At 37.8% G+C, this 25,338-nt stretch overlaps 1 protein-coding gene and 1 long non-coding RNA gene across 10 annotated transcripts in view; one reads left to right on the top strand and one right to left on the bottom strand.

Moving 5' to 3' along the window:
• LOC132285115 (protein MICRORCHIDIA 6-like) overlaps positions 1-15,516 on the top strand; it is a 61,994-nt gene extending 46,478 nt beyond the window's left edge. For 5 of the 6 annotated variants that reach the window (XM_059787274.1, XM_059787280.1, XM_059787277.1 and 2 more), the window contains 8 exons: positions 10,628-10,679; positions 10,794-10,905; positions 11,292-11,545; positions 11,630-11,742; positions 14,238-14,314; positions 14,628-14,670; positions 15,164-15,266; positions 15,376-15,511. In XM_059787274.1, the coding sequence (XP_059643257.1) occupies positions 10,628-10,679; positions 10,794-10,905; positions 11,292-11,545; positions 11,630-11,742; positions 14,238-14,314; positions 14,628-14,670; positions 15,164-15,266; positions 15,376-15,458 (837 nt within the window). In that variant the 3' untranslated portion in view covers positions 15,459-15,511. Of the gene's footprint in view, positions 1-10,627; positions 10,680-10,793; positions 10,906-11,291; positions 11,546-11,629; positions 11,743-14,237; positions 14,315-14,627; positions 14,671-15,163; positions 15,267-15,375 lie in introns of all 6 variants that reach the window. The other variant, XM_059787275.1, reaches the window with a different exon arrangement.
• LOC132285116 (uncharacterized) lies at positions 15,482-24,795 on the bottom strand. 4 transcript variants are annotated; one of them, XR_009472439.1, is made up of 3 exons: positions 24,599-24,759; positions 24,052-24,173; positions 15,482-21,527 (listed from the first exon to the last, which is right to left on the bottom strand). It is a non-coding gene; the product is annotated as an uncharacterized LOC132285116 (long non-coding RNA). The 4 variants fall into 4 exon arrangements; XR_009472437.1 differs by having other exon boundaries at positions 15,482-15,777; positions 24,599-24,754; XR_009472438.1 differs by lacking the exon at positions 15,482-21,527 and adding an exon at positions 21,534-23,531 and having other exon boundaries at positions 24,599-24,757.
• Between the last annotated feature and the right edge of the window lie 543 nt (positions 24,796-25,338).

The following is a 25,338-nucleotide window of genomic DNA, read 5'->3' as shown; positions in this document are numbered from 1 at the left end:
AAATAGGGAAAGTTATACAAGGAAAAGAATCAAAATCTTCCTACAAATCTGTTCCTAATTTAAAGCAATCAATCTATCCTATTTTATTGCAATCAATCTGTCCTACACAATCTTGTTCTAATTTACAATGGTCAGAAATCAATAAAATCCCTAAAATCGAGGAAAAAATATATATCTTCCAACACTCCCCCTCAAGCCGGAGCATAGATGTCTCGAATGCCCAGCTTGTCAAGTGCCAAATTGAAAGTTGTACTTGACATCCCTTTCTCAAAAAATCTGCAAGCTATTGTTCTGTCTTCACAAACGGAGTGCAAATTAATCCACCTACCAACTTCTCCTTGATAAAGTGTCTATCCACTTCAACATGTTTAGTATGATCATGCTGAATTGGATTGTGAGCAATGCTAAGGGCAACTTTGTTATCACAGAAAAGCTTTATTGGATCCTTAGAACTAAAGCCTAGCTCCTTTAACAAAGCCTTCAACCACATCTCCTCGTATTTACCATGAGCCACGGCTTAGAATTCTGCTTCAGCACTGGAGCTGGCCACAACAGATTGTTTCTTACTATGCCATGTGACTAGATTTTCTCCCACAAAGGTGCGGTATCCTAAAGTTGATCTTTTATCTATTACACATCCTGCCCAATCAACATCTCTATATCCTTCCACTTCGAGATGACCATGGTTGGAGAATATCATACCTTTCCCACGAGCTAATTTTATATATCTGAGAATCACGTGTACTGCCTACATATGTGTTTCGCATGTAGCATGCATGAACTGACTTACTACACTCACCGCATAGGCTATGTCTGGTTGAGTATGTGCCAAATATATTAGCTTCCCAACCAATCTTTGGTATCTCTCCCTGTCTATAGGTGTATCATTTGTCCATTCACTTAACCTGTGTTTTTGTTCAATCGGAGTATCAACAGGTTTGCAAGCCAACATTCCAGTCTTAGTGAATAAGTCTAAGACCTATTTTCGTTGGGAAACAAAGATCCCTTGCTTTAACCTAGCAACTTCAATACCTATTGTAAAGACCCAAGGATCTCAAATTCTTTTGCCATATATGCTTTCAGCTTACCCATTTCCTCACCATCACTACCAGTCACCACAATATCATCCATATACACGATCAAGGCAGTAATCTTACCAAGAAGTGAATGTTTGGGAAAGAAAGTGTGATCTGACTAGCTGTAGAAGTATCCATATTTCTTCATGGCCTGAGTAAACTTGCCAAACCAAGTTCTAGGTGACTGATTGAGTCCATACAAGTAGTGTTATTAAAGGCTCAAGGCACACCAAGGCACTAGAGGTCCTTTGGAGCCTAGACGCAAGGCACGCGCCTGAGTGAAGTGAGGCGCACAATTGAAATTTTAAACTACCATAATAGCATTCATATCTCACAAGTCATATCAATATTCTAAAAATTAATATCAAATATAAAAAGTAAATCCATCAACTATATAAGCATTCAAGAACCATAAAACATAGCACAAATTTGTTTTCTTAAAAGGCAAAACAGAGTACAAAAAGAAATAAATCTATTAAAAAAAAAAAAAAACTGTTAACAAAAAAAGGAAAAAACAAAATAGAGCCAAAAAAAAAAAGAGGCAGAGACAAAAGAAGTAGATGAAGACAGAGAAGTAGATGAGAAAAGAGAGAAAGTGTTAAAGAAGAAAAAGGAAAAAAAAATAGAGCCCATGAAAATAAAATAAAAAAGATAGAGAGAAGAGAACTAGACATAGAGAAAGAACTAAACAAAGATGAGAAGAGAGGAGTAGAAGAGAAGAGAAGAGAGAGAAAAAGAAGAAAGAACTGACATGGCTTTGTCATTCGTCTCTGCCACTAGGGCTTCATTGTTGCTCTCACAGTCTCACTCTTTCTATGTTCGATCTTGGACTTTCTTATTTGTTTATTCTTTTGAATAAAAGATCCTTATCTGATATGCTTAGGCTTTCTTATTTGTTTATTAAGTTGCCAAAAGTACCATTTTTGGCTTAAGAGATAGAACAATCATTAAAAAAAAAAAACTGCAAGGCGCGCCTAAGTGCACCTAGACAAATAGAACGACGCGCAACCGAGGCGCGCGCCTAGTAAACATCAGTGAGCCTAGGATGAGAACAGGCGCTAGACCTGCGCCTCGAGCCTAGGCGCGCCTTTAACAACACTGCATACAAGGATTTCCTCAATCTGCATACCTTACCTCTTTTAGAGGGATTAACAAAGCCAGGAGGAAAGTCCATGTATACTTCTTCTTCTAGATCTCCGTGAAGAAATGCATTATGCTAAAGAGGCCACTCTAAATTTGCACTAACGATAAGAGGACCCTTGTTGTATTTATCTTTGCCACCGATGCAAATGATTTCATAATCTATCCCATAGGTTTGGGTATAACCTTTAGCTACCAATCTTGCTTTGAACCTCTTTACTGAACCATATGTCTTATGCTTCACTGCGAATACCCGTTTGCATCCAACTGTGTTCTTTCCCTCTGGTAGCTCAACAAGTTCCCATGTAGAATTTTTCTGTAAAACTTCCATTTCTTCAATCATGGTAGCTTTTCCCTTGGGGTTGTCAAGAGCTTACTGGCATGGATGATAACTGATTTGGAAACATTTTATAAGGTGAAGATAAACGATCTGAAGATACATAATGAGAGATGCGATATTTTACAACTGAAAAAACAAAACAGGAGGGAGGTTTTCTTTCTCTAGTGGGACAATGTTTCTGATTCTCAATAACTAATTCAATAGCATCATGTGGTTGATCAAGTTGATCTATAGGTAAATGAGCTGACTCATTAATAGAAGTATCAATAAAGAGTTTAGAGGAAGGAACTACCTCAGGATTACCAGTCACTAGAGCGCTTAATTGGTCATTGGGTCGATCAAGAGGTGGCTGAGTTGTCTGTGTCTTCTCCCTTCTTAAGTATACAAATCTGTGTGGCTCAAGGAATTTCTTTGAAGTCAGTGCAGAATTTTCAGCAGATTTCTTCCAAGTCAATGCAGAAGTTTCAATAGACAATGATATGCTAGTTAATAGTAGTGGCAACACCCCCCAAGACTTTTCTTCATTTCCCAAATTCTCTCCTTAAAGAGAAGCATTTGAATCTCCCCCTAAATAGTAAGCCTGATTTTCAACAAAAGTAACGTCCATGGAAACAATCATCTTTGCTGAAGGAGGGTGATAACATTTGTATCCCTTTTGTGTGGCAGAATACCCCAAGAATTTGAGTGCTCTCGGATCCAACTTACTCTGGTGCTGTTTGTGGATATGAGTATAATAAACACAGCCAAACACTTTGAGTGGAATGTGAAGAAGAGTTGGAATAATGTGTGTTTTGGATAATGTCTGAAGAGGAGTTTGAAACTGAAGGACTTTTGAAGGCATTCTATTAATGAGATATGTTGTAGTAAGGACAACATCTCCCCAGAAAGTTTTAGGAACGTTCAAAGAGTAATGACCTAGCAACCTCTAAGAGATGGGGATTCTTAAGCTCGAATATGTCCAGCCTTATTACAGTGTATACAAAACAAAGACTCTTTGTTCTCAAGTTTCCTCGAGCGAGAGGTAACCAGTGCAGTTGGTGTCTGCACATTAGCCAAGGCTGAACTCTCATGTGAGACACGATTAAGTATGGTGACTTGAAAGAGCTCCTCACGTCAAACATAAGCATATGCACCGCGAAGATTGGGAAGAGGATTATGCCCTAAAACCTGTACTCTGATCTAATCAATCCCTGGGTGAGGCCGGCTAGGAAATCGTAGACCCTTTCATTCTTAATTCTCTTCTTTAGCTTTGCTGTTGTTGAAGGATTCATATATTTAAGTTACAGCATCTCTAAAAGCTTAAGCTTTTGGAGTAGATGGTTTTTAATATGGTATCAGAGCCAAAGGTCTCGAGTTCAAACCTCACCGTCACCCTAATTAGAAAATTGAAAAACACGTGTTGGACCAAAAGAAGGCCACATGTGAGGGGGCGTGTTAAAGGATTCATATATTTAAGTTACACCCTCTCTAAAAGCTTGAGCTTTTGGAATAGATGGTTGTTATCAGTTGTATCCCCCAACACACTCTATATCTCACAGCTGGAGAAAATCCAGCTCATGCCAAATGGCCTGCAAAGCAGAAAAATAGCTAGCCAATGTCTTACCTTGCTGTTGAGTCTCATTTGCCTTGCGCCTCAGTTCATAAATTTAAGAAGCATCACTACCATCAAAATAGGTTTGAGCCACAACTTCCGAGCTGTGGGAAGTCGAAGAAAACTGGCACTAGTATCTGGAGTCATTGAGTTAAGAAGACATGCCATCAATATGGCATTCTCCTCCAACCAAGTAGAGAAGGAAGGTTCAGTATCTGCTGGCTATTTCTTCATTCCTGTCAAGTATCCCAACTTTCCATTTCCTTTGATGTACAACTTCACAAACTGGGACCAGGCAGAATAATTCATCCCATCAAGTTTGTAAGAAGTTATCTGCACACTCATGTTTTCAAGTTGATTTGTCACAATCGAAGGAATGGGCGGTGTTGTACTAGAATCAGAAGATTTAAAGGTAACGACAAACATGTTTCGATGTCTATGGTACTTAGATACTTAGAATCAAGGCTTTAGGGTGTTGTCTAAGACAATTGCACACCAAGAGAACAAGAATATGAGGACAACGAGAATAGGTCAGCGGTAATCGCTCAGACCCATGAAACTTTTCTCTTTCTCACACTATTGCTCTGATACCATATAGAAATTTTCTCTGTGTAAAATATTCTCCTCAATATATTAACATCTTATACAAGTATATATAGGAAAGAGGGAAAGCTATACAAGGAAAAGAATAAAAAATCTTCCTACAAAACTATTCCTAATTTAAAGCAATCAATCTAACCTATTTTTGCTTGCCATGATAGGCTACCAATGCACTCCAATCTGTAGAGAAGGAAAATTCATTTGGTCTCTCGCTGCTCTAATTGCTACAGGGACTGTGATTCAAGGGATCATCTCTTTGTGAATTGTAGGTTCGCCCGCAGTTTGTGGTGTTGGTTAGGAGATGTTTTGGGTTGGGATATGCAACACTTTATTCACATTCAAAATTTTACAAGTCTATTTGGATGGGTTTCACACCAACTTAAATCCAATATCAAGTGTCTTCTAGTGGCAATTTTGTAGGGTATTTGGCAAGAAAGAAATAATCGACTCCATACCCTAATCCATCAATCCCCCCATGAGGTGGCTAGAACAGCCCTTCTCGAAGTTCTTGATGTCTCACGTATTTCACTCCAGGATTGATTATTTTAGTTTGATAGCCTCTTTTCTCTGTTTGTACTAGAAATGGGCTTTCTCTATTTTTGTTTTTGGTGATTTGAGGCCTAAATCTCTTTTCATTCTGAGGGTATGCCTTCTGTGCACCTGTACTTGATCTTTTTCATTTTCTATATATAGCCATTTATGAAAGAAAAAAAAAATCTATCCTATTTTACTGCAATTATTCTGACCTACAATCTTATTCTAATTTACAATAGTCAGAAACAATCAAATCCCTAAAATCAAGGAAAAATATATCTTCCAACAATGCATTTATACTTTCATATATGTATATATATATACACACACGAGTGAGAATATATTCGGACCTTTACAATAAATTGGCACTATTCTCCACCCAAATATCAATTGTTGCTTCAATATTCGGTATTCACTTCCGATTTTGCTAACCAATATGATAGGAACAAAGAAATGTGACTTCACGGAAATATGACAGATAGAAAGGGAGAGGGGGAGAGAGAGAGGTAACCATGTATTTCAGGCACGTTGGAGTGTTTCGCCGAGTTGGGTTTTATTTTTAAAAAGGCTTATGTTATGTTTATATGGATGATTATTAACCCCCCCCCCCCCCCCCCCCCCCCCCCGAGCTTTCATTTTTGTGAACTATTCTGAAATGTTGCAAATCACCCCTTGCAATTTGCGGACCGTCTTAAAATTTATGAAAGAGTACATTTGTGGTCATAAAATCTCCATAATACCCTTGAACCCTTGTGTATCCATGTATTGACCCAAAATGCAAATGGGTTATCCATTTGGATATAATTAAGCACCCAACTATTATTCAAACCTTTGTTGAATTGGAAGCCTTAATTTGAGTTGGAGATAGAATGGTTGCATGAAAGAAACAAAGTTGTTCCAACAACTATCTAAAACACTCTCGGTTGTTTCTCTATGGATTTCTTTGTTGGGGTTGGGAATTCTTGACTGCCCTTTTGCTTTTTAGTTGTTTTTAAGAAGAAAAATAGCAAAAGCAACAGAAAATCTCCCGAACTAACAATCAATATATATATATATATATGTTGTACAGTATTGTATGAGTTTTCACACGTAGACAGTTAGTATTGTATGAGTTGTCACCTACCCCTCATTACCATATATATAGAATTACCATGTATAGGGTTTTCTTATTCTCCACTCACTTACTCCCGTAACTTCTACTGTATAAACACCGTTGTATTATTGTACGTAGTATTACTTACTCAATAACATATAATTTATCATATATTCTCTCTCTCTCTCTCTCTCTCTCAACATGGTATCAGAGCAGAAATCGATCCCTCTTTAAATATTTTTTCTTAGTCTTATTCAGACTCCAATTTACGGATCAACTCGTCTCGGATCTTTGCAACTCGTTTCGGACTCTCAACAACTTCGTACTTAGTTTCAAGTTACAGTTAAAATCTCCGCGTACCAACTTTAGCAATCTCTCTCAGATCCCTCCTCAGCTCTCTCCTCGATAATTTCTCTCGGGTTCATCTCAGCTAGATCTTGGTTCTCTTATCTCGGCTCGCTCTCGCTACTATATCTCATTTGTTCGGCAGCTCTTGTGATGGATACTAAGGAATCCCATCTTCTTAGGTCAATCACCAGCACCAAACTGGTAAAGCGTGAGCATGAAAATCAGTCCTCCTCCACCTCTACTATCATTACTTCAGGTAATACGTGTCTCCATGCTTTATCTTCAGTGGCATCCGATCACATGACAGGTAACCCATCTCTTCTTTCTGATATTTCTCATGTTTTCTCACCATCGGATGTTACTATAGCGAATGGTGCCAAATCACCTGTTCATGGAATTGGTACCTTCCGCACTTCGGGTCTCACTTTTTTATCAGTTTTATATATCCCTCAATTTTCATTCAATTTATTGTCAGTGCGCAAAATCATATCAGATTTAAAACTTTTTCTCCTTCCCGTTGTGTCTTTCAGGACGATTGGTGGGGGGTTTGAGAAGGATGGTCTTTACTACTTCCAGCCAACTACTGTTCCGATAGCTCTACATTCTACCTCTTCTTCAGCTTACTAGTGGCATTGCCGCCTTGGACATCCCTCTTTAAATAGTCTTCAAGCCTTGGTCCCTTCTTTAGTTGATTTTTCTAAGTTTAATTGTACTACTTGCGAACTTAGTAAACATCGTCGGGCTACTTTTAAATCTTTTTTTTGATAAAAGTTTAAAACCTTTTGAGTTAGTGCATTCGGATGTTTGGGGACCAGCTTGTACTACTGGTTTATTTGGTGCTCGTTATTTTGTGTTATTTATTGATGATTATTCACGTTTAACTTGGGTTTACATTCTTAAAGACAGATCTCAAGTATTCTTTGTTTTTAAATCCTTTTATGCTGAAATTCAAAATCAGTTTGATGCAAAATTACTTGTTCTTAGAACTGACAATGTGCTTGAATATAAACTTAATGTTTTTCAAAAGTTTCTTGAGTCGAGGGGCATTATCCATCAAACATCTTGTGTTGATACCCCTCAACCAAATGGAGTTGTTGAACAGAAGAATGGCCCACTCTTAGCTATCACTCGTGCCTTAACAATTCAAATGCATGTTCCAAAACTTTTTTCAGCAGATGCAGTTCTGGTTGCTGCTTATCTTTTAAACCACATGCCTTCTAGGGTCCTTAAAGGAAAATCACCCCAAAATGATGTTTTCTGACAAAAATCCTTTTTCCATTCCTCCAAAGGTGTTTAGGTGTGTCTGTTTTGCTCATAATCTAAGCCCGGGACGAGACAAACTTGATCCTCATGCTCACAAATGTATCTTCTTAGGTTATTCTCGCACTCAAAAGGGATATAAATGTTACAGTCCAACTCTTCGTAAACATTTTGCATGTGCAGATGTAACTTTCTTTGAGGATGTTCCTTATTATTCTCAGGAAGGTAGTCCCCTGGAGAACTCTGTTCTTCCAACTCCAGTTTTTGATTCTGACATCCCACCGGCTCTTCGTGTCTATGATAGTCGCCGGAAAAGAGTACTTAATCATGTTCCAACGACTAAAGTAGTAAACCCAGCCTTGCCACTTTCACCAGTTGCTTAAACACCTTGATCAACCTATTGTTGTTCGGAAAGGTAAACGGTCTTGTACCAATCACCCTATCTCTAATTTTGTATCGTATAATAAATTATCCTCCTCCTTTCAAGCTTTTCCTTTGTCATTATCCTCTATTGCTCTTCCTAAGTCCTATAGGGAGGCACTTTCTCATCCAAGGTGGAGGAAAGCTATGGAAGAAGAAATACACGCTTTAAAATTGAATTATACTTGGGACCTTGTTCCTAAGCCTGCTGATACTCAGGTTGTTGGTTGTCGTTGGGTTTTTACTGTTAAGCAGAAGCCTGATGGTACTGTTGACCGTCTCAAAGCTCGACTTGTTGCTAAGGCTACACTCAAACTTCTGGCATTGATTATATTGAGACGTTCTCTCCTGTGGCCAAACTGAATTCTGTTCGTGTGATAATCTCTCTTGCAGCTAATCTAGACTGGCCACTTCATCAGCTTGATGTTAAAAATGCCTTTCTGCACGGTGACCTTAATGAAACAGTCTATATGACTCAACGACCTGGGTTTGAGTATAAGGGGGAGTGTGTGTGTCATCTCAAGAAGTCTATCTATGGCCTCAAACAGTCCCCTCGTGCATGGTTTGATAAGTTCAGTAAAGCAATGGTAGCTCATGGTATGACCAGAAGCCAAGCTGACCACTCTCTCTTTTTTAAGAAAACGTGTTTGTAGATGATATTGTTGTCACCGGCAATGACAAAGATGGGATACAAGTTTTAATCCATCACTTGAGTTCTAGCTTCCTTACTAAGGATTTGGGCAAACTTCGGTATTTTCTAGGAATTGAGGTGGCTCAGTCGAAGCAAGGCATTAGTCTTTCTCAGCGGAAGTATACTCTTGATCTATTATAGGATACTAGATATCTTGGTTCGAAACCTGTAGCTACACCCATGGAGACTAATGTAAAACTTAAGGTGGATGATGGTGACCCACTCGATAATCCAGAGATGTATCGGAGATTTGTAGGTAAACTTATTTACCTCACAATCACTCGTCCAGACATCTCCTATGCAATCAGTGTTGTGAGCCAGTTCAGGACCAGTCCTCGGGTACCTCACATGGAAGCAGTTGTACGCATCTTGAAGTGTCTCAAGGGTGCTCCGGGACATGGTCTGCTTTATCGATCTTTTGGACATCTTCGGATTGAGGGATATACAGATGCAGACTGGCCGGTTCTCCTTTTGATCGACGGTCCTCCATGGGTTACTGCACCTTCATCGGAGGAAATCTAGTAACTTGGAGGAGTAAGAAACAGTCAGTTGTGGCTTGTTCCAGTGCTGAAGCAGAGTATCGTGCCATGGCACACACTGCCTGTGAACTTACTTGGTTGAAAACTCTTTTACAAGAACTTGGGATTTCAGTCCAGTACCCAATTCCTCTCTACTGTGACAATCAGGCAGCTATTCATATTGCTAGCAATCCAGTCTACCATGAGAAGACTAAACACATTGAAGTAGATTGCCATTTCATTCGATCTAAAGTTGACTCGAATAAGATTGTTACACCTTTTGTTCCTTCTGGTAGACAGCTGACAGACATCTTCACTAAGGTGCTTCCCAAGAACTCTATTGATTCCATATGTAGCAAGCTGGGAGTTATTGACATTTACTCTCCAGCTTGAGGGGGAGTGTTGTACAATATTGTATGAGTTGTCACACGTGTACAGTTAGTGTTGTATGAGTTGTCACCTACCCCTCATTACCATATATATAGAATTACCATGTATAGGATTTTCTTGTTCTCCACTCACCTACTCCCGTAACTTTTCCTATATAAACACCATTGTATTATTGTATTACTTACTCAATAACATAAAAAATTTCATATATTCTCTCTCTCTCAACAATACATATATATATATATATATATATATTAAAAGGTTCTATTTTCTCTCTTATTTTGTTAGGGTTTTTTTCAAGTTAATTAATTTTCATAGTAATTTGGGGTGGGGGTGTTGAGGGAGTAAAGTAACTAGGGAGAAACGATGACGCGGAGGTCTGTTCTGACACTGTTTTGCTAGATACAAGCTGGTGAGGATGAATACTTAGTAGAAAAGAGAAATATTTTTCCTGATTAAACAATGTTAGTTAATATCTTGATGATAGCTTCACTCTTGCGTGCAAAAACAACTGGCAGAGATTGCAAATATATATAGTGTCTGTGTGTGTGTTATGTTACACTGATATGTTTTCAGGTGGCAGTGACTTGGTCCTTACTTCCTTGTGTCAATGTATTTCTTTGCAGCCATATTGGCATGTTGTAAGCTACAGTAGCAACAGAGGTAGAGGGGTTGTAGGTGAGAAACCTCTGAAGCACTTGTTACACTTGGATGGTTTTATTTTCAAGGTGGTCTCTTTTTCTTTTCTCCAAATAGCAGTGAGTAGGTGCTGAGTGACTGTGTTTCTTTTAGGTATTCTGGAAGCCAATTTTATTGAGCCCACTCACAATAAACAAGATTTTGAGAAAACCAACGTTTTTCAGAAGCTTGAAGTCCGTTTGAGGGAAATGACATTTGAATACTGGTAAGCTATTCATTAAATTGAAGTGCAGATGGCAGATTATTGTATTTGTGTCTCTACTTGCAGAAATCTTGCTGTAGCTGAATAAGTTTTGAACTGTTGGCCCCACATTTTATCTTCTTTTATCTACATGTTGAGGATGCTGGTTCTTATTCTTTGAAAACAGAGAAAAAAAATAAAATGATGCCATCTTTAATGGCTTTTGACAACAAAAATGGAATTATTATATTTACATTTACATGGAATTATGAATTTTTTCTTTTAAAGGCTGGAAGAATAAAATGGAATGATTTTTTTACCTATGTAGTGTACAAACACTTATAATTTTAAGTAGTAGTTTATGGAATTCCTGTAAGCATACATAATATCTGATAAGTCTACTTTGGCAGGGATTATCATTGTGGACTCATTGGGTATCAGCCTACGAAAAAACCTCGGGTATCAATGCTGTCTCAGGCATCATCTGATTGCAGACCGCATACTTTTACGCAACCTGTTGTGTTGAGTAGAAGTTCCTCTGCTATTGGTAGTATAAGACCAGCATCGGCAGGTGAGGTCCTTCAGCATCCATCAGCTGCTTCCTCCAATTTCTTAGTTGGAAGTCCCAGACAATCAATAATCAACTCTCAAGGAAACTCCCAAGGTAAATGGCTTAATGAATTTCAATGTTTAGGCTGTTACTAACTTTTCTTATCTATCTAATTGATGATGCCTCGTACATGCATAGCAGCACAATTGAAGAGGAAAGAACATGGTTGTTTAGTAGAACCTGAAAAGGTCAAAAGGAAGACTGGGATGGTAGACACTGCAATTAATGCTGGGTTCAGTCAGGAATTGCAGGTTCATATCACGAGTGCCTATAATATTTCCTCAGAATTGACTGTAGATTGCCAGCTTACAATCTGTTCATGAAAATTGTACAAAACAGTGATAATCAGCTTGAAGTGTAATGTCTTATAATTTCTGAAGGACGTGTAATTGGCATTTATTAGGATTACTTTATGGGAATTAGCATTAGTAATGGACCATTTATTCGGCACATGAGAACATTTAGTTTTTTAATGCATCTTATAAATCAGCAAGGAGGGATTTGAGGATGTTTCATCCAACAGAGAGTTTGGTACAACTCTGTAAGCAATAAGGCAGAGAGCCAGAAACAACCTACCAATGTTTATTACAATCCTAATCAAATCACTGTGCACCCAAAAGGACACTAAAGCATGGGCTAATTTTTTTTTTTTGTCAGACACAAAAGTTAGATATTTGCTCCTTAATGAATCAAATGGTCCTCTGACCTTTGATTCCGACAGATGGCATGGATCTCGTGAGACTATTACTATGAAAAGAGCCCTGCCCTTTTCTGTGGCTTCTAAGAGAGTAAGCAACTTCTATTAGTGCTGGACCTTGAGTTGAAGATTGTGTCATTGGCACGTCATAGTAGGATTTCTACCCATGCCAAAAGTTTAGAAGACCTCTGTCCTATCCATTAGATAATGGACACTTTTCATTCTGATTTTTTTTTCCTTTTCAAAATAGATTCGGATTATATGCGAGAGAATGTCTTCTGAGAAAATTTCGTATTTGTATATTCAATTCAATGATGCATTTTTCTAATTAACATATTGAGTATATAATATTAATTTATGGAATATATATTATAGGATATAGATCTCGTTCTCCTTACCTGAAGATGCTAAAATAGCAGCATAGCAGTATTGCTAATATTGCTGCTCTTTTCATTGGAATTATTGACGCAGATGATATCACCTACTTTTGCATAGACTAAGTATCTAATGCAGAGAAAACATTGTCATCTTTAGTTTGACAAAGAGGGCATATTGGTTTATAAGCATTAAGTAGAAGTTGTTTGCAACATGTTAGTTCATCAAATTTTTTTCTATCAGCATATCTATTGGCCTATGTGATACATAGACCATCTCAAACAAATTTCTCTTATCTTAGTTCATCGTAGCATTGCAATTTCAGTTACACTCATATTTTGAACATCATGTTCATTGACTACCTAACATTCTGTACCATAGAGTGTTGTAAACTTTAATTCTGCTTGGCATGGATTCTGCATCAGACAAATTCTGCTACTGAATTTCCATATTGTACATCGTATTTTAGTTCTATTGGTATCATTGTCACGACCCTCGCCAACCCGTGTAGATATTGTCCGCTTTGAACACTCCCCTCTCATTGCTCATGGTTTTCCTCAAAACCCGTCTACACAGTTGGGAGGTATCCCCACATAAAAGTGTCATCAAACCTCTCCCCCCAGACGATGTGTGAAGTCACAATCGCCCCCTCTTGGGCCCCAGCCTCCTTCCTAGATGAACCCTCATGGGCTTGTGCACACTCCCCCCATTTCCGGCTGAGATTGGTTATGATACCATCTGTCAAGACCTGCCCCAACCTCTGTAGATATTGTCCACTTTTCACACCCTCCTCTCAGTTTTCATGGTTTTCCTCAAAACGCATCTCCACAGTTGGGAGGCATCCGCACATGTAAGTGTCATCAAACCTCTCCCCCGCAGGGATGTCACAATCATTACCTTCCTAATAGGAGTTCTTTTTATTATTGGAACTGGTCACATTTAGAAATTTTCACCATTTGAAGTATGCCGTGAATTCAGGGGGGGGGAAAAAGCAAAGAAGTGTGCCGTTGCATCTATAATATATTGTTTGTTTTACTTGCAAAATATGTAGTTTCTATATATCATTTTAGTAGATCATGGATGTTGATAAGAGTCAACTAGAGTTTTCAAGTATATATCAATCTAATATGATATAGTTTTTGCATCTTGTTAATTCCTGCATAGATATATCTTTACACATTGAGATTGTGATAATTTCTTCTGCTTGACACATAACTGGTGCACAAATAATGGTTTTAATTTTTTTATGAACAAGTGAAACTATAAGAAAGTCTTAAATCAACTAACTAGGATTTTCTCAATCTATTTTGGTGTGGCTATGCAAATCCTGCTTCGCCCTTTTGCTATGCCTGTGGTGAGAAGAACATATTAAGTAGTAATGATGCCCATTACTGTCCTCTTTTTATGAAGGTCCATCAATGTAAACTCTTATTAATAAAGATTTGAAGTAAGCAGTTGTCCTAGAATTAACTAGAACATTTTGCATCAAGATCTGTGTTCTACATTATATGTCTTATCCAATTTTCTGTAGACAGAACAATCTCAGTGAATCTCTTGATGTTCCCTCTGATAGCATTCTGAGGATCAAATTCTTTTCTTTTCCCCCAACCTTGTAATAATAATGAAGTCATATTCTATAGACTAATGCTAAAACTTTTCATGCTTTGTGTGTAGTTTGCTTTGACGACAAATCAGTTGAGCGATCAAGAGGTGACAAACCTGATACAGGAGAACAAAAGGCTCCGAGCACAGTGAGGATATATAAATCTAACTTTTTGTGAATATTTTCATGCTTGCTTGACCACATAGTCTGGTTATATTTTGGTAAATTACACATTCCAGCAAATGACAATGTTTAGCTATCTTCCCAGTAAAAGAACAATTGTAACAGCTTTAGTAGTTGCCATGCTCTCTGGTCCAGTTATAACTGAATTCTGATTAGAAGGCACTTCTGCCCTAGACTTTGAGGAACTAAGACCATATTTGGCAATATATATATTGAGTTCTTACTATTTTTTTATTTTTATTAAGAAAGTTCACAATATGATTTGTTTTGTTTCCCAGATGCTTGGAATATAAGAAAAGGGAGAAAGAACTTAATCTCAAGGTACTTAAAGCAACACAAATAATCATCATTTGTACATTGTATAAGCCTGTACTTGGGCTTGAGGATGCCATACTTATTATTTTTTATAAGCTTTCTTCAAATATGTATTTGATCACAATAATGGTGGTTCACAGTACGAGTAGTTGATAACATTTTTAAAATATATGATTCTACCTATTGCAAAATTCCCCAGGACTTGTCCGATAGATTTACCAGAATACACTTCACTTCAGATGCTTAGAAAACAAATTGTTTCATTGCTGGCCAAATGCAGTCACTGATCTCAGAGAAATTGATAAAGTGCCCTTCAAATTCTGCCTTGTATAAATTCTTGAGCCTTGAACAATTCTGGTTGAGTTAAAAAAATGTTGGATTCTATAGGAACAAATGAATTATTGCTAAACATTCACCGGAAAAGGGGGAGTGGGGGAGGGGAGAAATGGAAGAATTATTTCTTGAGCATTTAATGAAAGTTGTAATATTTTCTGCGCAGGTGAATCGGCTTAGAAGTGATTTAGGAGAGTTCCAACGTGAATATGCTCGGCTATTGGCTGAATCGCAATTGTTGGACGAAGTCAAGGAGGAGAATGATGTAAGTATGTAAAAGTTTGTTTGTCTCTTTTCCGTCGTTAATGTGTAGTTTGGAATTGTGGAACATATCTCCTTGTAGATAATTTTCTCTTGGGATTTGCCTCTTTTGTTTAGGTTTGTTAGTTGCGTCTACATACACTCTTGAAGATGAAGCGCGAGGATGGATGATCAATGCTTTTGAGCGTGGTTATTGCTAGAACGGTTAAGTTGCATGGGCAGATGTCACGTCGATGATCATAGTGACACAAAGGAGTCAAGGGCCCTATTCTGTATCCAACGAGGAGTAAGCAAAACTATCTTTACAAAAACATTGTTGGCAACAACAGCAAAAGAGCATTGGAACCTGTCCTGAACAAGGTGTTTCCAAACACAATCTCGTTGGGGAGAATGTGAACAGTATCTAACAAAGGTGAGAAATTTTAGGTATATATTTCCCAGGCTCCTTGCATTGTAACTTGCTCATGACACTGGTGAGCGTGGTCCATTGGCGGTATGATTGAACTGTATAATCCCCCCCTGCAGGACGTTTTGTGTTCGTATAAGTACCAAAACGACAAGGAATGTGTACAAAAAGATCAGTTGCTAGAATAATCAAATCTCGTTGTTAATATTTATTTACTTACTGATAGCTTTAAAATTGAGTGCATTTACCAGTTTCCCACTTAGAACAACATACCAAAGGTCATAGATACCATCATGATGTTATCTGTTGATAATTTTTTCAGGGGCTTTTCACTTGAGGATCTCGGAAGCTTGTTTTGACTTGTTTGTTAACAGTTTGTTAATCCTTGTTTTGGCTGTTTGTTCTGTTGTTTTATTTTCTTTATCTTTTTGGGCCGAGTGTTTTTCACTCTCTTTGTACCATATTGTTTCATTTGATTTTATAATATACCCACATTCAGGAAAAATAAAAAATTAAAGAAAAAAATTAAAATAATATAGAGTTACATCACTTGTTGATGATTATTACAAATAAATTTTTCCTGGGTTTTCTCACTACTATTAAAAAAAAATATATCTGTATTTCTTGGACTCCCAAGTCCCATCTGTGATAATAAATCTATATAAGCCTGAATAATTTCATGTGCAAGAGATAGCATGGTTAAAGAAGAATATTTTGTACAGTGAAGGGATTGATAGTATAAAGGTACATGATGTAGATGGCTGTGTTTTCATCAGATTATGAAATGACTATAATGCCCTTTGAATTGACAAAAATAACGAATAATTTTTTATGCATATAGCAACCAATTTGTAAAGGGGTATAGAAAATGGGTTATTATTTCGATCCATATTTCAATCCAAACAATATATAAGTATATGTATATATATTTATATATCTACATCAACATGGCTTGATTTTCACAAGACTGTGTGTCTAAGTTATATAGAGCGCGACAGTTGCAAAACTTAAGTCATACAAAGTGAGAATCGAGTGTGATAGTGGGAGTGCACTTGAAACCTGAGAGTGACACCCGTTTAAAAAGATTATGCGATTTAAGATTTTGAAGTGTGCGCTTTGTGAAGGATTGAAGTTCCAAATCTTATCCAAGCATAGTGTCACGCCCGCCTATGGAGGTTGTGCCACGTAGGCGACACGCAGACGCTGCATGGCAACTGCATGGCGAGTGGAATTTCTAGAGTCTTTCGGAATTGTCTAGAGTTGTGTGGAAGATTCTAGATATGTGTAGTATATTCTAGAGTTCTCCAGAATTGTGTGGAGTAGTATGGAGAGTCCTAGAATGTTGTAGATACTAGTAGATAAGTATGGAAGTGTAAAGAAGGTGGGAGAAGATTCTAGAGAATCGATCTCCACCGTTGGTTAGAATGCATCTTAGCCATCCATTAGGGATGGGGATGCCTATAAATAGGAGTATGACTTCATTTTGTAGCCAACAAGTCCTAGAGTGAGTCTTGAAAGCCTTATAGAGAGGTTGAGTGCTAGCCTTGTACAAAGCATTCTTTGAAGTAATAAAAGTGTTCTTTCCTTGCCAACTTAAGTGCCTTAGTGTGTGTGAGTGTGCAAGCCAAGTGAGGAGAGGGTGAGAGCCACTACAACACTAGTAAGCGCACGAGGGGAGTGTGTTGGCTAAGGTATGCACGGGAGTTAAGCTGACCAAGTACTTGCGAGAGTGGAAGCAACGTCTTGGTGCCGCACGGGAGCAGCTAGAGTGGTGCTGAAACTCTAAGCCCATGACAGTTGGTATCAGAGCAAGTTCATCAAGGGAGCTTTGTTGGAGTAGACATGGCTAGCGGAGGAGACCACCAGGTCCACGTCTTGGAATAGAGCTTGGAGGAGAAGCTTGCCACACACTTGGTCTACACGGAGACCAAGTTTAACAGGCTCGAGAGAAGGATGGCGGAGCTCTACGAGCTGATTAATGGCATCGCCAACAAGGCGCAAGAGAAGGAAAGGGACTTGTATGATCGGGTAAACGATTTGCGCGTGGAGATTGCCGAGTGCAAAAAGTAGTTCTCCCAGGCGCGCGAGGTCGTGGTGAAGCCAAGGAAGAAGAAGGCGCTGGAGCCCAAGGAGTATGATGGGGCAAGGAATGCGCGCCAGATTGACAACTTCTTCTGTCACATGGAGCGATATTTCGAGTGTATGGAGATCGAGGATGATGAGGAGAAGGTGCAGACAGGTACCATGTACCTCACAGACACTGTCGCTCTATGGTGGAGGCAGCGCTTTACCAGCAGGGGCGCAAGAGCGGTTGACACATGGGAGGAGTTCAAAAGGCAGCTCAAGAGGCAGTTCTACCCTGAGTGCGTCGAGGACCTCGCCATAATCAACCTAAGGTGCCTGAAGCAGAAAGGCAGCATAAGGGAGTATGTGAAGGAGTACTCTAACTTGATGTTAGAGATCCCAGAGATGCCGGAGTGGCAACGCGTGTGCTTGTTCATTGATGGGTTGCAGTCTTGGGTAGCCACAGAGCTGAGAAGGAGGGAGCCTAGAGACTTGGCATCCGCAATGGCTATAGCGGAGCGCCTTGAAGACTTTAGGCGCAATGACAAGAGGGCCACGTCTCCCATGAGGGACCACAGCAAAGGTAGGGGAGACCGACGCTTCAAGAAAGGGGGCTCACCCAAGTCCAGTGATGATGAGCACAGCGATGAGGAGAGACGCCCATACCATAACAAGGGCAAGGACCATGGACAGAGGTCCAAGGCTAGTGGCAACGGGGAGTGCCGCGATAAGGGCAAGTGGGAGCCGCCGAAGTGCTACTTGTGCGAAGGGCTGCACCTATTGCAACACTACCCCAACAAGAAGACCATGAGTGCTCTTGTGAAGGATAAGGGCAAGGGTAAGATGGACGATGCGGGTAGCGATAAAGACAGGTGCATGGGGGCTATGCAGATGCTGAGTAGCATGGCGCATGACACCAAGAAGAAGGGCAAGGTAAAGAAGGTAGCTGGGGTGCGCTATGTGGATGCGCAGGTTGGTGGCAAAGTCGTGCAAACGTTAGTGGACACGGGCGCCACACACAACTTCATTACCCCGAAAGAGGCGTAATGACTTGGCTTGGAGATGCGCAAAACAGAGGGCTGGATCAAGGCCGTCAACTCTGAGGAGGCACACGTGAGTAGAGTGTGCAAGGAGGTGGAGCTATGCATGCAAGAATGGAAGGGCAAGGCCGACTTCCAGGTTGCGGAGATGGACGACCACGACATGGTGCTAGGGCTGGAATTCATGGACAGGAACAACGCCGCGCCACTACCATGCCTTGGTGCGTTGATGATACTTGGAGGTGAAGAAGGCAAGGCCGCATGCATGGTGTCGCTCGTGGGCAGGAAGGAGAGTCCAGAGGTGGCAGTCAACACAATGGAGCTCGTAAGGACCTCACATCTCCCGAAGGGCGCTCATACGTTTGGGCCAAGGACATATGCGCAAGTGCTGATGACCTGCGAGAGGCTGGGTCAGCTGAAGAAACCGTGACGACGGCGTCACGGAAATGGGTAGGGGAGAATGTCACGCCCCGCCTATGGAGGTTGTGCCACGCAGGCGACACGCAGACGCTGTATGGCAATTGTATGGCGAGTGGAGTTTCTAGAGTCTTTCGGAATTTTCTAGAGTTGTGTGGAAAATTCTAGATATGTATAGTATATTCTAGAGTTCTCCAGAATTGTGTGGAGTAGTATGAAGAGTTCTAAAATGTTGTAGATACTAGTAGATAAGTATGGAAGTGTGAAGAAGGTGGGAGAAGATTCTAAAGAATCGATCTCCACCGTTGGTTAGAATGCATCCTAACCATCCATTAGGGATGTGGATGCCTATAAATAGGAGTATGACTTCATTTTGTAGCCAACAAGTCCTAGAGTGAGTCTTGAGAGCCTTGTAGAGAGCTTGAGTGCTAGCCTTATACAAAGCATTCTTTGAAGTAATAGAAGTGTTCTTTCCTTGCCAACTTAAGTGCCTTAGTGTGTGTGAGTGTGCAAGCCAAGTGAGGAGAGGGTGAGAGCCACTACAACACTGGTAAGCGCACGAGGGGAGTGTGTTGGCTAAGGTGTGCACGGGAGTTAGGCTGACCAAGTACTTGCGAGAGTGGAAGCAACGTCTTGGTGCCGCACGGGAGTAGCTAGAGTGGTGCTGAAACTCTAAGCCCGTGACAATAGCCTCACTATAGTTTACCCAACCCTAAAAGCATAAGCATATACCCTCACAATCCCAATTGATATTACTACTATTCAATCAAGACCAATTAAGACCAAATTTGAGTCTCTAACAATGAACTGAATACACAACATCTGCAGCCAAATTGCAACATGTGACAATTGTTGGTAAAATCACCATTCTGTTCACATGTAGAAACCCATTTGTGCAACCTAATTAAAACCCATGCTATAACTTGAAAAACCACCAACATCTAATAATCTATCATTCTATCTCAACAATTACTACTACAATTAGAGGAATAAAAAAATCATTTCTTAATTCCATTGTATATAAAGATTACTTATATATATATATGTATATATAATTACAGTCCCTACAATGATGGGAGCTTCAAGCATTGACTTTGTCCCAGAGATGTTGGGCAAAAGGACCCAAATGCAAAAGAAACCTACATGACCATAAAAAGTGTTGCTACTTAAGCTAAAGGTGAAGCCTTCTAAACTATGTGCTAGCGGGGTTAGCTATTATGCTAGTTAAATTGAAATACTTTTTTTAGTAGCTTTGTTGACTTGTAGTTTATTTATATGACAATTCCTTATGAAAGACCAAATCTGCCAGCACACTATTTATTTACTTTCACTAAACATGTAGATAGATTGTAGTGACCAATTAGAATAAAGAGAAATAAGTAAAGTTCACATGTTCTTGCAATAAAGAATTTCATGCATGGAATTATGGAGGAGAAAGAATTTGCTGCCAGCACAAAAACTCTTTATACCCTATATGAATGGTATGTTTACAAGCTAGTTTTAGACTGCCTTTGGAACCGAGAATCCTCACACATAAAAAAGTTTTCTTTTGGGCGAAACAACAGTGTTTCATTTTGCTGATGACAGAAAAAACGTGTTTTGTTATAAAGGATCAGATAGCGAAAATAAAAGAAAAGGAAAAGCAAGAAAGGAAGGAAAGAAGGAAGAGGAAAAGAAAAGTTCTCTAAAATTCTTGTAGATAGTACTAAAGGTAGGGGGTTTCGGATTTATGATTATGTATTTGAAGTTTATATTATCTAATTCTTCAATAATTTATTTATTGAGGTGCTCTTGAATAAAATCCATTTATTTCATTATTTTTCTAGTCGAGTGTTAAATTATATAAAGGAATACAATTCTTAATTGATTGTAATTACTATGCTTAAGTTAAATCTATGTGGTTGTTATTCGAATTTCAATTACAATTATGTACCAAGGCTGGAATTTATGGGCTTTTTTTTTTTTTTTTTATGAACTCTAGCATTGCTCTTTTTTATCTATATGACATTTTCGTGTAGAGGGGGTCGTGTTCGTGTAGTACTCACACACACTTGTCTCTTCTGAGACTTGAACCGCTGACCTCCCTTTGAGAGGTAAGAGACTGATACCACTAGGCCACTGGCCCGTTGGTGGAATTTATGTTTGAATTGATGACTAATTGTTTAATCTTTTTGCAATATATATAACATGGTTATAATGTTGTATAAACAAGGAAACAGAGCCGACAACTTCAACATTACCGAAGGATAAATAAACAATTTCAAAAGTAGCAAAGGTGAGTGTACTCACTAGAAGTTTATACTTGAATGGGTATGTTGAAATATCGAAGATATTTATTTGATCTGTAAATGCATATATATATTATATAAGATCCATACTCTAACCAAGAAGGAGAATACTGTATTATATAAGATACACACTCTAGCCAAGAATGGGAGTACTATATTATATAAGATCCATACTCTGACCTAGAAGGAGAATACTATATCATATAAGGTCCATACTCTGACCTAGAAAGAGAGTACTATATTTTAATGCATGTAAAGTTAGAAGTTATATGTTAATGAAATTTAATTGAAGTTATCAGATAATATTTGTTTATATTACTCTGATGTAGTAGTAGTGTTGCATTCACTGGGCTTTAAGCTCACTCCTTCCATATTTATATTTTTCAGGTATAATGTTGGGTTGTTACTGCCAGGTCTAGAATCTTAAGTGTGAATGGGAAAAAAAATAATAAAACGTCTTTTGTATAAGATGTAAATATTGTAGTAGAAATAATTAGTATAACTTGTAATTAATGGTTTAGTTTTGTTGGAACTTGTATAATGGGCTTATAGTTTGTTTTAAATTGTAAACTTTTAAGCAGGTACTCTGATGTATGATGACGTCATGTATGTATGAGGTTAATGCAGATGGTTAGACACATTCTAATTGTTCAATTTATTTAATATTGTAAATTTGAGTTAGGGTGTGTCACACACACACACACACACACACATCATATAATATATTTTAAATTAACATACTTACTTTTTTCCTTTTCGAGATGGCAGCCAATCTTTTGTAACCACTAAAGCCTCTACAATTTATGGAAGCAAGGAAGTACATGATCCATCAATCACTCTACTTCCTACACTAAATGATAATTTAGATGCCACTGTAGTTACTGGGGTAGCCAAAACATCACGAGCAATTCTTGCTAAAGTAGGAAGTTTAGCACCATTCACTTTCCACCAATTCAAAATTAGAAAATTTTCATTTCTTGGAAACCACAGCTCTTCCAAATATTGCTCTAATTTTGACTTCTGATAAGTAAGAATATTAGAAGAGCGACCACGCAAGTACCATGCATGAAACCCATTAAGTTTTTTATCTTTAGAACTCTCACAAGTATTGTCACTAGTAGGCCCATTATCTCCTTTAACACAATTAATAAATTCATAATTAGGAGAATTAATTTTATACTCACTGAAAAGATCAGAAAGAGCACCACGAACTCTTTTAACATATTTATTAGCATCATCACCATAAAGCTTATCATAATAATATTGCACTAAGTCTAGCTTAAATCTTGTATCAAAGACAATGGCAATTACTAACACCAAACAACACTCCTCCCAATATTTACTGAACTTTATTTTCATTGAAGCAGCCATTAAACGAAGAAAAATATGTTCACTCATTTCCCATTCAGTCAAATGCATTTGAATATCACCAAAAAAAAAAATTTGAAGTTGGATACTCACTACCAAAAAAATGATTTGTTGCATCATAAAAAGTTTTCAAGCAACCACTTAAAACCGATGCCACTTCCCATTCATCATTAGATGGGTTAAATTTATAGCCACTGTCTGTTTGTGCTAACCGACAAAACACCTCTTTCACTTCCAATGCACTTTCAAGCATTAAAAAGTTGAATTCCACCTAGTAAGGCAATCCATCTTTACTTTCTTTTTGTCCCGCAACTTGAGTTGATTTTTTGCATTATTGAACTTTTGTGTTGCATACGAGGATCTTTTCAAATATTTCACTGTTTCTCTAACCTTATGAATAAAGTCTCTAATCTTTAAGGCCATCTTGCATAACCAAATTCAGAATATGTGCACTACAATGCACATGAAATAAATCCCCGTTCAAAGATAACAAAGACTTGTCCCAAGGCCAACTTCTCAAGCCTCTTACCATCGCATCATTAATAGTTGCATTGTCAACCACCATACAAAACAACTTTTTATCAAGATTCCAATCCATAATTAAATCTGTGACAGATCTAAAAAGAGTTTCCATGTCATGGGGATATTCTATGCACCTGTAAGCAAGGATTTTTTTCTGCAATTCCCAATCTTCATCAATAAAATGAGGTGTCAAGCATATATATCCAATATATTGATGATCAGAAATTCATGTATTAGTAGTAAGGCTGATCCTACCAAAAAACTGATCAAAATAATTAGACAACTTTTTTTTTTTCTTGTGCTTGAACTTCTAGAATGTCAGCCCTAACTATATTCCTTGACACAAGTTTAAACATTGGTTGAAGTCCATTCACAAATATCTCAAAATATTCATGTTCAACCATGCTAAATGAATAGTTATATTTAATAACCATCCTTGCAAAATCCATTCGACTTCTTTCTTGGTCAAACTTATGATTTTGAACTTTAATTGTTGAGTCAGAGACATTTTTGGTAAAAGTTAACATTTGTTGACCAACATTTTTTTGACATTTTCCAATACATCTAGACAAATGACTTTTTAGGTGGTTGGTCCCTTTACTACTTTCTCCTACAAAATCCCTTTTACAGTGTTTACACTTTGCAATTTCTGACCCGACCTTTTTTGTTTAGTAAAGTCTAACCATACCTTTGATGTCAACTTCCGCTTTCTGGGAGAATTTGGAGTTGAAATGTCATGTACTTCAATGACGTCCCCATCACCATCATTTTCATTAGCTTTTTCAGACATTGCGAACAATGGAGCACATACTACAACCACATATTATTCATTAATTAGATAGGAAACGTGAAAAAAAAAAAAAAAAAAAAATGAAAGATAGTTTATAGAGATAAAATTATGAAAATATTATACCAGAAAATGTAATAAAAATCAAATTGAGAGAGAAAAGAATAATAGAAGGAAAATAAAAGAAAATAACTAAAAGATTTTATTAAAGAGAAAAGAAAAAAAAAAAAAAAACACAAATTAGGGTAAAATAGGGCACGTAAACATGGAATTTTTGGCTTCTAACTTGTATATGAGAATAAGAATAGGAATAATAGAAGGAAAATAAGAGGAAATAACTAAACGATTTTACAAAAGAGAAAACAAACAACACAGATTAGGGCATCATGTAAACATAGAATGATAAAATAAAAAAAAAATAAAAAAAAAAGAGAGAGAAATATGATACCAGAGGGTTCAATCAAAAATCTCTTTCTACTCACTCAGTCACTTGGTTGCTCGATCTCCCTCTATCGTCGTTTCGTTGGATCTCTTTCTTTCTTCACTTCACTCTTGATTCTTGAAATAAGTCTCCAGATCTATTGACCGTATAATCAAACAATGGGTAATGTACTAATGGGTCTGAGATATTATTTGAGAGGTATTAATACGTTGGCTACTACATTATATGATTATGCAACCTATTGATCTAACTGTACATAATCACTGATAAATAATCCAATGGTGTATAATTAATACATATATATATATATATCGATCCGATCTGAATTAAAATTATATATATATAATAATATATTTATATTAATATTATATATATATATATAATATTAATATAAATATATTATTATATATATATAATTTTAATTCAGATCGGATCGATAAAATTCATATCCGATTTGTTAAGTAAACGGGTTATCGAATTCAGATCATAAATGGGTTATCGGATTTTTTGTTCAATCCATATCCGCCTAATCGGATCGGATTCGGATCAGAATCTGATCCATTGATAGGTCTACCACCACATGCTTATACGGGATTAGAAGTCTCTATTTTGTTGTCTTTTGTAAGTGGAGTCTTGTTCTTTTCTAAAGTTTTAGTATAATTTGTATAATGTTGTAACTAATGAACTTGTGGTCGTAACTATGCTTCATGGACTATAATTTGACGTAGCTTCAGTTATTTTTTAAA

This window comes from Cornus florida, unplaced genomic scaffold (assembly GCF_030987335.1).
Source record: "Cornus florida cultivar Cherokee Brave unplaced genomic scaffold, ASM3098733v1 CherokeeBrave_3.0.0_Hap2_Chr11, whole genome shotgun sequence".
NCBI classification, from domain to species: Eukaryota; Viridiplantae; Streptophyta; class Magnoliopsida; order Cornales; family Cornaceae; genus Cornus; species Cornus florida.
The sequence above is the reverse complement of the archived record's forward strand: the minus strand, read 5'-3'. Positions and strand labels throughout refer to the sequence as shown.